Source organism: Psammomys obesus, unplaced genomic scaffold, assembly GCF_907164565.1.
Source record: "Psammomys obesus unplaced genomic scaffold, mPsaObe1.curated_primary_1811, whole genome shotgun sequence".
Taxonomy (NCBI): Eukaryota; Metazoa; Chordata; class Mammalia; order Rodentia; family Muridae; genus Psammomys; species Psammomys obesus.
In genome coordinates this window covers 41,092,010-41,105,138 of record NW_026585895.1, presented here as the reverse complement: position 1 = coordinate 41,105,138, position 13,129 = coordinate 41,092,010, and the positions used below count along the sequence as shown (strand labels likewise).

The following is a 13,129-nucleotide window of genomic DNA, read 5'->3' as shown; positions in this document are numbered from 1 at the left end:
GTGTGTGTGTGTAATGGTACTAAAAACTAAGGTAAAAAGAAAAATAAAATAATAGGAATTGATTAAATTATGATCTTTTCTATGATAGTTATCTTAACTATGGGGAATTTGGGAGGAGATAAATGCAATTATGACCATGTTACAAACTTCAAACTTGCTAAATCCAGTAAACAGTGTGACTTGCACACGCTTCTACACATCAGTTAAACACTGATATCCTGAAATGCTGGAGATAAGAATTCAAGTCTTTAATTTTTAAAATCTACACAGGGAATCAAGTAGAACTTTACGTTAAAGCAATATTAATAATAAAAAAAACTTACTGTTGCTATAACTACAGTTAAAAAAAAGGGGGGCTGTTCCACCCAAACTTAGTGTTGCACTTTTCAGGTATAGGCAGGAAGATTAAGTGTTAATCTTAAAACAGCATCTTATGTGATGAGTGTGTGAGCTCATTGATACTCAAATAAACTTGTTGAAACTTTAAAAAAAAAACAAAACAGCATCTTAAAATGTCAATCTCATCTAACCAGTGGGTTTAAGATCAACCTGTGTTACAAGAGATCCTACCATAAAATAAACAACAATAACAGTAATCAAACAAACAAAACAACAATAACCACTATTAAAAATAAGAAATAAAACCCACAGTCCAGCCAGATGTTATGATTCATGCTTTTAATCACAGGCTTAAGCTAGGTGACTTCAAGTTCAAGGATAGCCCAGCAATGTAGTATAATTAAGAACACTAATGAAAGAATCAGGGATATGATTCAAAGCTTGAATCCCCTGGAACCACATAAAAGCTAGTCTTGGTGGCTTGTTATTGAAGCACTAAGAGAAAAGCAAAGAGGAACAAGGATGCTGTGGACTATCCTAGTACCGAATCTAGTAATAAGAACTGGAGACGAACAGAGTCAGTGAGAGACTATCTCAAAAATTAAGGTAGAGAGCAAGGAGGGAATACTTCCAGACATCTACCATTAGTCTCCACAAGCTCAGGTATGAGTGAGCACACCTGCTCATACACATATCATACACAAACACACAAGTGCACATGTATAAAACAAAACCTTTAACCCATATTCTTAGATTGTTAAAAAGAGAAAAAGAAAAAGCAAGAATCCAGACACAGATGTTGACACACATGGGTGAGAACAATTTAATATATTTTTTTAAGTCTGAGAACAAATTCAAATGCCTACTCAGTTGCTGTATTTTACCCTTTGTATAAAAGCTAATAAGAGGCTGAGCAGATTGATCTGCAGTTAAGGCCATAAGCTGCTTTTCAGAAGACCCAGCTTTGATCCCCTGCACCCACATGACAGTTTACACAATCAACTGTAACTCCAGTTCCCGGATATCTAACACGCTTTTGTGCTCTCCTCAGGCACCATGTACAAACAGTGCACAAACACCCAGGCAGGAAAAACATCCGTGCCCATAAAATAAAATAATTTTTAAAGTTTTAATAAAACGGTTATTGGGACAATACATAACTAAATATCACAATCACTAATTACGTTTTTTTAAATTTAATATAATCTTATATTCAACTATTGAAAAGAAAAAAAGACAACTAGAAGAAAATTATACCATCTTAGGATAAGTGATCTGTATCTAAAACTCTTTTTACTTTGTAATTATACTGTATTGATCAATACAATTAACAATGGAAAACAATGTATATTTTCCTGCAGATTATCTAAAATCAATGAATATTGATTTGAGTCCAAACTATACTAAATAGGAATTCTTTTCATACTGCACTCTGTGTTCAAAGATTAGTATAGTTATGGACAATCATTAGATGTGGAAAGATTAGGTAGAAAACTGAAACTAATTGACTGGTCTTAAGTTGATGAAAATAATCAATCAGTTTGGCTACATACATTTTCTAAGTAAAACCAAACACAATCATTTCTAAATCAGTGTTCATGATGTGCTCAGTAATTAAGATCTCTTGAATTGCATGGGTGAAAGAAAAACACAATTCTTTATGTAGTGGTAGAAGTGATTAATTATCTACTAATAGTATTTTCTGAACACCAGATACCTTCCTTGGCCTAAGTTATACAGTTTGTTGAACATGACTTTGATAAATCATTACGTCGAATATTTGCATGTATGTGACAATTTAAAATAATCATTTTCCTGATAGAGATGATATAGGAAGAAGTAGTGAATCAGCTCTAGGTGTTGTGAGATTTAGTTACTTTTTATTAAATTTATTTATTTATTTTTTAATTTACAGTTTACTCACTTTGTATCCCAGCTGTAGACTCCTCATCCCCTCCCAATCCCACCCTTCGTCCCTCATCTCCTCCCATGCCCCTCCCCAAGTCCACTGATAGGGGAAGTCCTCCTCCCCTTCCCTCTGACCCTAGAGATTTATTTTTAATGCTACAAATAATTATTTTATCCTCACATTTTTTGGTAAAGGATATACTTGCAAACAACATTGAATACTTCATGGTTCCAAAGTTTGAAAATGATCAATGGTCAATTTAAGCCGTCACTTTTATAGTGTGACAAGATATTTTTCCACAACAGTTTAAATTTAATAACCAACTTCCCAAAACAACGAGAAGATTAAAGTTTATGAGGATTTTAAAAATGAATTCTGGCTAAAGGGAACTTAGAAATGACAATTAAGAGCAATAGTTTCCAAAGAGAAGGAAAAGGCAAGGGGCATAAGGGTAGAGCTCTGGCCTAGTAAGAAAAAAGGCCAGTGTTCAGTCTTGAGAAGGGAAGAGGGAGGAGAAGAGAATAGGGAAAGGAGGGAAAAAGTAGCACTTTTGGTATAAGTAGACAAATCAAATGCATGCCAGCAAAGTCGTGAAAATGGAATGAATTTTATGAGAGAGTTACCCTGTCAGGCATTTTTTTTCTATTCTTCATTTCTTCTCTATATAAACATCTAGATAATATCACTATCACTCTTTTTAAAAGATAATTTAATGAATAATTAGCCATTATTATTTAACATTTCTTGCACTTCATTTGTCTGTGGATATAGAAATTTTAATAAAGCCCATATTTAAATGTTATAATGAAATTTGTGGCTCTAGCATCAGATGCTCTGTTTAAGAGCAAATAACCTTGTGGAGCTCCTGTTCTGTCCAGATCTTACTAACTCCCCCTTTTTCCTAAGATTCCCTCCACTCTGCCCAGAGTTTGGCCATGAGTCACAGCATCTGCTTTGATACAATTTTGGGAAGAGTCTTTCAGAGACCCTCTGTGGTAGGCTCCTGTCCTCTTCCCTGTTTTCTCTCACTTCAGATGTCCATCCCATTTGTCTTTCTGAGTGAGGATTGATCATCTTCCCCAGGATCTTCCTTCTTGCTTAGCTTCTTTAGATGTACAGATTTTAGTATGTTTATCTTATATGTCTAATATCTACTTATAAGTGAGTATATGCCATGTGTGTCTTTCTGCTTCTGGGAGACCTCACTCATGATGATCTTTTCTAGTTCCCACCATTTGCTTGCTGAGTAAAACCAAAAAATCTGGGCACAGGGGTCTTTTCTGAGATTGATACTCCAACCAAGGACCATGAATACAGATAACTTAGAACTCCTGCACAGATGTAGCCACATGGCAGCTCAGTATCCAAGTGAATTCCCTAGTAATGGGAACAGGGACTGTCTCTGACACAAATTCAGTGGCTGGCTCTTTGATCACCTCCCCCTGATTGGTAGCAGCCTTACCAGGCCACAGAGGAAGACAATGCAGCCAGTCTTGATGACACCTAATAGGCTAGGGTCAGAGGGAAGAGGAGGAGGATCTCAACTATCAGTAGACTTGGGGAGGGGCATGGGAAGGGATGAGGGAGGGAAGGTGGGGCTGGGAGGGGCCTACAGCTGGAATACAAAGTGAATAAACTGTAATTTATAAAAACATTAATTAATTCAAAAATAAAAAAGAGCAAACACCTTCCAAAACCTTATTGCTAGACAAATCCTTACTAACAAGATACGTATCAGAAAATTAAGGATTCACTTTATTCATTCTACATTTATTGGTATGTATGCTCATTAAATATTTATTAGGATATCGACATTAAGAAGGACTCGCAAGTATTTAACTCATAAAACATCTACCACATAGCTTACTATGTTGTTTTCAGTACTTAATAGCTAAGTCATAATAATTGTGGTGGCATAATAAATATTAATAACCCACGAGGATGAAAACAACAATGCTATCTGATTTTAATAAGACATGACTATTGTGGTAGGTAGTTCCACTTCATCATTACACATTCTTTAATGCATGTAGAGCCTAATCAGATAATACAGTAGATTTGTCAATAAAGTCTCTATGGTTATTCATTTTTTCAATTATGCAAGTCCTCCTTTCAGGGTAAAAAGTTTTTCTCATTGCACCCAATATTATTCTTTGATAACTTTTCTTTTCTAATAACAAATAAAATTTTTTCAGAAAATTTGATATGAAAAAAAAAAAACGTTTGGGAACACCTCCATTTATCTTGAACAGCACCCCTGAATTTTTCACTCAGGCTGTTTTAAAATGAGAACTATAACTCTAAGTTCTAAGATTTGAATGACAGTACAGTGTGCTGGCAATGTTTATCATAAAACCATTAACATTGTGTAATGTTGAAAATTTGTTTTGGGTCTTTAATACCTTGTTGCTTTCGTGGATCATAAATCTGAAGCCCAAACAGGGGTGCTCTTTCATGCCTCAGCAATGTCACCTCACTGGTCATCAAATCTAGTTGAAAAATGGAACCGTTCATGTAATCTGTCCAGAACACATAATTTCCATGATGTGACAGTCCAAATGGATGATTCAATTCTTTCCCACTGTAAACAATCTGTAAAATATGAAATAAACATAAACACACTACACAAAATCAAGACTAACTTTATAAATGTAACTATTAAAACAAATAATCTTTATATAATAATACCAGAGAACAACCTAACTACGGTCTTAACTTTTGTTTTTTTTCTGAGTAGTTTTACAGAAAATGATTTTTACAATGTGAGCTTATGTTTCTAGATTTTGGAATGCTATTTGAGAGAGTCAGTCAATACTTCATTTGTTCAAATATTTCTTATAAATGCCATTGCTGATATGATCAAAAAACCACAAATGTTAAAATGATATTGTTCAACTTTATTTTTCTATTCTGTGTAATATTTATTATTCTCATGGATGAAAGTTAATCTGAATAATTACTATAAAGACACATACATATAAATACTCACACTCATGCACACATACACACATGTTGTTCATTTAATAATCAAGTGAAGTAAAATGTTTGAATGACTGTGAATAAAAAAGACTTTTCCAGGTCAATTGGGCCAAGGATAAATGAAGAAATCTAGGAAGTTACAAGAAAGGGGAAATATTTAAAATTCTATATAGATAAATTTTGCTAATGAAGTTTAATCTTGATTAGGTTGTTGTATTACTATTCAGTTCCCCTCTGTCTGTGGTTCCAGTGGAGGAGTCAGAAGAACAATGAAGTCATCCTGAGATGAGAGACAGAAAATGTCCTAAACTTCCAATGTGGTCTCACTTCTTACCTCTCATCACATATATAAACCATACTGCATGCTATGTGAAAGCAAATTTTTCATCTTAATCAACATTCAAGATTTAAGGAACAAATCTATGTAATTTAGGAATAAAAATTGAAACAGTGTGTCTTTTAATAGAATCCTCCATTTAAATACTGATATATTAAAAGATTGAGATGCACCAGAGTCTAAAATATGATGACCATGAAACTACACACATTGTGTGTATATAAACACACACATATTTTAAATGTATTAATACATATTATTGTTTTTTACTAACATCTTTAAAGGATGCGCAGATATTTAGCTAGCAGATATGAAATACACGACATCATGGTGCGAGTCCATCAGATTTGTTCATTCTGGATAATAAGTAGAGTATCACTTGTGATAACCAATGTCTGAACTGATTAAAGTACTATTTATTTCTCAAAAACACTCCCTAATGAGTAGGATGAGCCCACCATTCAGGACTGAGATCCAGAAAGGATCTAAGATCAAGGGACGCATTTCAGAAATGTCTCACCCTTTCTTCACCTTTACCTCATAGCTGAAGTCACACCATGGGGCTCTAGCTTTAGTGTCTGAAGATGAAGCATCAAGGTGGTGGTTTTTTTGGCTAGGCCTGCATCTTACCCTCAACTACGCAACTGTCAGCATTAGCCCCAGGAATGCCAGGACGTTGTACAATGATTTCAGCAAAAGAAGCCAGAGGAAGATCATATTTATTTGCACCAACTATCATGAAATTCAGTCCATTCCTAGGATGCATCTCAGTTCCAGTACCACAAAATTCTTTACTCAAATGAGTGCAGTATAATTACTGTGTTTAAATTTCAGCTGCAAATATTGAACATATTTAAATAGAGAGGGGTTGTTTGGTCACAGAAAATCCATCAATAATGCAGAAAGGCTGCATTGTAAAAACAGCTCTGCTAACAGGGGGGATTCTTTTAAAACCCCACAAATCCTGGCACACGGCATGAGCTGGGCATGGCCTCCCGGAGGCGAGTGCCAGCTGCACAGCTTACTGCTCATCTACTTCAGCCACCCCATGGAGACTGTTGACAGCCACCTCAGAGGGGTAAAAATAAACTTCAAAGTATTTTTAACATAGCACAAACAAGGCTCTATGGAAGAAGCCCGCGGGTTAGAAAAAAACAGCCGTACTTGTCTTTTACCTTTCTGTGAGTTCCATTCAAAAACACTTTTTCAATATGATCATAGTAGGCATCACACCAGTATAATGTGCTGGTGTGAAAGTCCAGCGTTAAGCCATTTGGCCACAGCATCTTTGAAGTCACAAAAATCTGCCGATTGAAGCCGTCCATCCAAGCTTTCTCAATCCTTCCCACGCTGTCATCTATTTTATCTTCCTCCCAGTCTGTCCAATACATCCAACTAGGACATGAGAAATAAGAGCGTATTTTGTTATCATCAGTGGCCACCATGTAGAGAGCATTCCTTAGATTTGGTACTTCCATATGTCAATCGCTTTCTGATATGTCGTATCCAAACACTTATCTTTCTGAACCAAGGTACATCAGTGAAGCCAGCAAAGCCAAGACCACTAAATAGGCCATTTAGCCTCACTACAGTTGGGATTCAAAATGAGTAAACTGCAATTAATATTAAAAAAAAAAGTAAAAATGAAAAAAAAGAAGAAAACCTACTATCAGGTAACATCTCCCAAGGTACCACAGAAATCCCACCATCAGCCATCAAGACTTTTCTAATACATTAATTTAAACAGTGGTAAGTACCAAAATATCTACTTTCTTTCAACCCTGATATTTTTATACAGTATTAAATTTCAATGTTGTTCCACAAAATACATAATTGGCTCAGTGATTAAACAGCAGCAGCTGACATAGAAACTCACAGCACAGTGAATGATTTACAGCAGACTTTATTTAATTTTAGCTGAATTACAGTTTTTAGATAGGCAACTAGATTCTCTTTGTTCTAAAGGTCACAGTCATATTGGCTTTACTTCATCAAATTCAATTTGTCTTCCTGATGCAAATTTTCTAAGCTTTATTGCTGTTTATTATTACCCCAAATCCACAAAGGATGATTTAGCTTCGCATAAGTTTAATAACAGCAGGTTGACTGACCTTGAGATTTTGAGCTTTTAATTTCCAGCTCAAACAAAACACCTTCTTTTAAAGAGGAATCTTTTGTGTAAGCTGTAACAGTGGGGGAGTGAGCCTGGAGCTAACATTCACTTCCCTCATGAATAAGGTTAAAACCCACTATATGTGTTGTTTGAAGGTCATGTGAAAGTTCTTGGGTTATTAATTAAAGTGGGGTTTCATTTTGGCATCCCAGACACAACGCTCTAAAGAACCAATGCTGATCTAAGCTGGGGGTGTTAAGAATGCACCCTGATGTTTTTCCCTCCCTTGTGTGAAAACTGAAGAACTTTTGACACAATTTGGTTAAATTCTGTGTCCAGACCAAGAATCCTACAAATGTTCAAATTGGCTGACAAGTGAAAGTTGAGATATACTCTCCATTATTTTATAGCAATTAAGCTTTTCCCGAGTTTTCTTAGTAGTTGACAATTATTTTGATTGCCTGTTGAGACTAGATAGAGCATTGATCTGAAGAAAGCATGGATGGCAGTCTGCCTTGATCTATCCTGCATTCCCTATGAGGGCTTTTATCATTGTGCCAATGTAGTAACTGAAAAATAAGACACTGTTTTCTCTAGTTCTATAATATAATTATAAAAATGTATAATTTCATTTATATAAATCTGCTGCATAAAATGAAGTACATGATAGTCCATCTTTAGTGGTATTTTCTAAAATCAGTACATTCAGTTAATTAAAGAAGTTTTATTCTTATTATTAAATTACACATTGTTGAAACTATAATAATCTTTCTCCACAGCATTTCCTGTTGATCATGACATACACATTTTACTTCATAGCACTCTGTCCTGAATCCTAAATATATGTGTGTTAATATGCATGCATATATGTGTGCATGCAAACATACATCACAGGCTTGAAAGTCTAATAATGATGTTTACTGTTTTGCTGTTCTGTGAAGACTGAATTAGGCCCACGTCAGTCAGTAAATTCCTGAGTGAAAGTGTATTGTGCGTAAGATCCTAGACTTGAAAAGGATTCCCCAGGGGAACTAGGCAAAACTTTTCCCCATGTGGCTCAAAACTGACAAAACGTTCTTCTCCGGTCAATTGAAAGTGTTTACAGACAAGCGATCAGTGTGTACAAAAACTAGCAACTACCACTTCCTCAACTTCATGTTTTCAACCAGAGACTTACTTGCACTTACAAAGAACTCCTACAGGGATAACACCTCCCACTGTGCTGTACATAACAAACACACTGAGGTTCCTTGTCATGTAGGTGTGGCTTTGTCAGAGTACACAGCCCACCTGTCCCCAGATTTTCTGTGTCATTCTTTATTCTTTCACCACACAGGAAGTTTTCCCAGTGTAAGCCACATAGATCTTGACTTTGTTCAAATGAAGAATTACTGATCAGGCAAAATATCAGAATTGTATTGTTTTTTCATTTCCACTTTCAAGGCACACGCACACACACACACACACACACACACACACACACACACTTAATCTAGATTCCACATATGAGCGAAAATGTTGTATTTTTATTTCTGAATTTGGTTTATTTTGCTTAACATGGAGATCCATTTATTTTTCTGGAAACATTTGTTGTTGTGTGTTTGTTTGTTTTTATAAACAGGTGATGCTGGTTTGGTATAGGCCATGAATGTGTGAAGTTATTGGAAGTCTAACAGTTCTGAGGGGAAAGGCTTCCCCAGTGCGTGGTTCCAGCTCAAAGATAAAGGTATCCTGGAGTTAGGGACCCAAGGAATACTACAAAATTACCCTGCAAAACAATCCTCACAAAAGAGATTTATTAGAAGAAACACAAGAAGGGTCTGCTTGTGCTTTTGTAAGCAGCATTAGGGAACTGAGCAGAAGGCAGGCTTTTTATTGGCTGGCTAGTTTTCCAATGTAGAATTTCCAAGGTGGGTTTTGGTGGGATTTTTAACCAATCAGGGATTGGTGGGTTTTCAGGCTCAGGGATTGGTGGGTTTTAAAGCTCAGGGATTGCTGGGTTTGGTAGGTTTTCCAATCTGGTACATGCTTCAACATCTGCCTGAACACTTAAAATACATTATAATGAATAAAAATGATAATACTTAAATATACAAAAGCAGCAATACTGCATTAAAAACTCTGCCCACAACTCCGCCTGAATTTCTGAAGGCTTGACTGCAAGCAGGAAAAAATGGGTAAAACACTTCCCACCGGATTCCCCTGCCAGCCAATTCCCCTGAAGCACACTCAACAGCAGTAAACTGCACCATCTCTCCTGTGTTCTACTTTCCAGCCCACAAATCTGCCTGCATTTCCAGAGGACAGCCAGCACCAGGGACAACCAGGTGGCTAAAGGCCAGAATAACGACACAATCAAAAAGAAACAGGCAAGATGACACCACCAGAGCCAAGCTATTTTAGTACAGTAAGTCCTGGATATCCTAACACAGCTAAAACAAGAAGATTAGCTTAAATCCAAGATGAAGATTGGATGATTAAGATGATGGAAGATGATATATATATATATATCATCTTCCATCATCTTTATATATATATATATATATTATATCATATATAATATATCATATTATATATGATAGAGACCTTTAAAGAGGAATTTAATTAACCCTTATAAGAAATACAGGAATTACTGAGTAGTATTCCATTGTGTAAATCTACCACAATTTCTGTATACATTCCTCCTTTGATGGACATCTGGATTATTTCCAGGTTCTGGCTATTAAAAATAAAGCTGCTACAAACATGGTTGAGCAAATGTCCTTATTGTGTACATGAGCAAATTTTGGATATATGCCAAGGAGTGGTATAGCTGGATCTTGAGGAAGCCCTATTCCTAATTGTCTGAGAAAGTGCCAGATTGATTTCCAAAGTGGTTGTACCAGTTTACATTCCCACCAGCAATGGAGGAAGGTTCCCCTTTCTCCACAACTTCTCCAGCGTGTGTTGTCATTTATGTTTTTTATTTTAGCCAATAGAATACTACTAAGCAATTAAAAACATGAAATCATGAAATTTGCAGGCAAATGATGGGATCTAGAGAAGATCATTCTGAGTGGGGTATCCCAGAAGGAGAAAGACACACATGGTATATACTTACTTACATAGACCTATAAGGTGTGATAAACATAATGAAATCTATACACATAAGAAGATAAGAAAGAGGACCCGGGCTAAAATGATCAATCCTCACTTAGAAAAACAAATGGAAGGTGCATTGGACATAGGAGAAAACAAGTAACAGGACAGGAGCCTACCGCAGAAGGCCCCTGAAAGACTCTACCTAAGCAGTGTAACAAAGCAGATACTAAGACACATAACCAAACCTTTGGCAGAGTGCAGGCAACTATATGAAAGAAGGGAGAGTTAGTATGACATGGAAAGGATAGGAGCTCCACAAGGACCAGATATATCTGGGCACAGGGGTCTTTTCTGAGACTGACACCCCACCAAGGACCATGGATGGATATAACCTAGAACCTCTGCTTGGATGAAGCCTGTGGTAGCTCAGTAACCAATTGGTTTCCCATAGGAAGGGGAACAGGGACTATTTCTGACATGAACTCAGTGGCTGGCTCTTTGACTCCCCTCCCCCAAGGGAGGAGCAGCCCTACTATGCCACAGAGGAGGACTTTGCAGCCAGTCCTGAAGGTACCTGATAAACCAGGGTCAGATGAAAGGGAAGGAGGTCCTCTCTTACCAGTGGACTTGGAAAGGGGCAGGGAGGAGATGAGTGAGTGATGGTGGGATTGGGAGGGAATGAGGCAGTGGTATACAGCTGGGATACAAAGTTAATAAACTGTAACTAATATTTAAAAAAATAGAAAACAAAAAGAAAAAAAAAGAAATACTGGAAAATACAACCAAACAGCTGAAGAAAATGAATAAAACTGTTCAAGACCCTAAAATGGAAATGGAATTGATAGAGAAAATACAAACTGAGGGAATCAGAGATGAAACGTCTAGGTAAGAGAAGAGAAACTACAGACATAAGCATCACCAACAGAATACAAGAGATTGAAAAGTGAATATCTGAATATCAGGTGTAGAAGATACAACAGAAGAAATGAATACACCAGTCAAAAAAATTAAATCTAAAATTTTCTGACACAAAACATCCAGAAAATTCGAGACACTACAAAAAGACCAAACCTAGGAATAATAGGAATAGAAGAAGGAGAATATTCCCAGCTCAAAGGCCCAGGAAATATTTTCAACACAATCATAGAAGAAAATTCCCCTAACCTAAAGAAAGAGATTCTTATAAAGATGCCAGAAGCTTACAGAACATCAAATAATTGCACCGAAAAGAAAATCTTCCAGCCACTGTTGGTATAAGGTTCTTTTGAAATGTATACACTTTGCCCTTGTTCATTCGAATGCTGATTTATCTCCCCCAGTCTCTGGTTTCAATTTGGAACTTTGCATTGTGATACTTTTTCTAAGCATCACCTGTCTCAACTTTGTGTAAACATGACAAAATAAAACAACCAGCCACAATGTTGATCAATAGAGAGGAAGGAGTAGGAGGGAGAGGGGAAGAGCCAGAGGATAGGAAAGAGTGATAGGAGAAGGGCAGAGGAGAGCTGGGAGACTAAGGGAGGAGCAGAGGTGTTGGAATGATATGGAGATGCACTGGACCTAATATATCACTAAAAACAAGCAAAATGTGGGAAATCTGAATGGTAGAAACTATAAGGGCTTGGAGGTTCAGGGTGGAGAAACTATTGCCCCGCATTGTGTTCTAGGTTAATTTAATAAATCCCAGTCTCTGTGGTGATTTGGATATACAGCTGTTTAGGACTAACAGCAGCTTTATTAAGAGATAATTAATAGTAAATATTAATCGTCACCTACAACAAGCCACCTAATAATTAAAACACTAAATGTGCAAAACAAAAAAGGAATATTAAAAGCTTCAAAGTGAAAAGGACAGGTGTACCTATTAGACTTACACCCAAGTTCTAAATAGAGACATTAAAAGTCAGAAGGGTCTGGGTAGATGTTTTCCAGTCTCCAAGAGCACATTTGCCAGCCTAGACTACTAAATCCAGTAAAATGTTCCATCACCATAGATGGAGAAAACAAGATACTTCGTGACAAAACCGAATTTAAACAATATCTACCCACAAATCCAGCCCTACAGAAGATCCTAGAAGAAAATCTCTCGTCCAAGGAGGTCAACTACATGCAACAAAACACAGGAAATTAATACTTTCATAGCAGCAAAAAAAAAGGGAAAAAAGGAGAAGTATACAGACACACACACACACACACACTCACTCACTCACTCACTTACATGCATGTACACTACCACCAGCAACCTGAAAATAACAGGAATTAACAATCATTGGTCTCAACATCAATGAACTGAATTCCTCAATAGGAAGACACAGACTATCAGAATGGATGTGTAAACAGAATTCATCATTCTGCTGCATACAAATAACAT

General features: G+C 36.5%; 1 protein-coding gene across 1 annotated transcript in view; it reads right to left on the bottom strand.

Annotated features, from left to right (window-relative positions):
* Nucleotides 1-13,129, bottom strand: part of Lrp1b (LDL receptor related protein 1B) — a 2,073,786-nt gene that overhangs the window by 851,568 nt on the left and 1,209,089 nt on the right. Inside the window, exons 13-14 of the mRNA XM_055599725.1 lie at nucleotides 6,740-6,959; nucleotides 4,651-4,840 (exon numbers count right to left, since the gene is read on the bottom strand). Coding sequence (XP_055455700.1) covers nucleotides 4,651-4,840; nucleotides 6,740-6,959 — 410 coding nt within the window. The remainder of the gene's footprint in view (nucleotides 1-4,650; nucleotides 4,841-6,739; nucleotides 6,960-13,129) is intronic.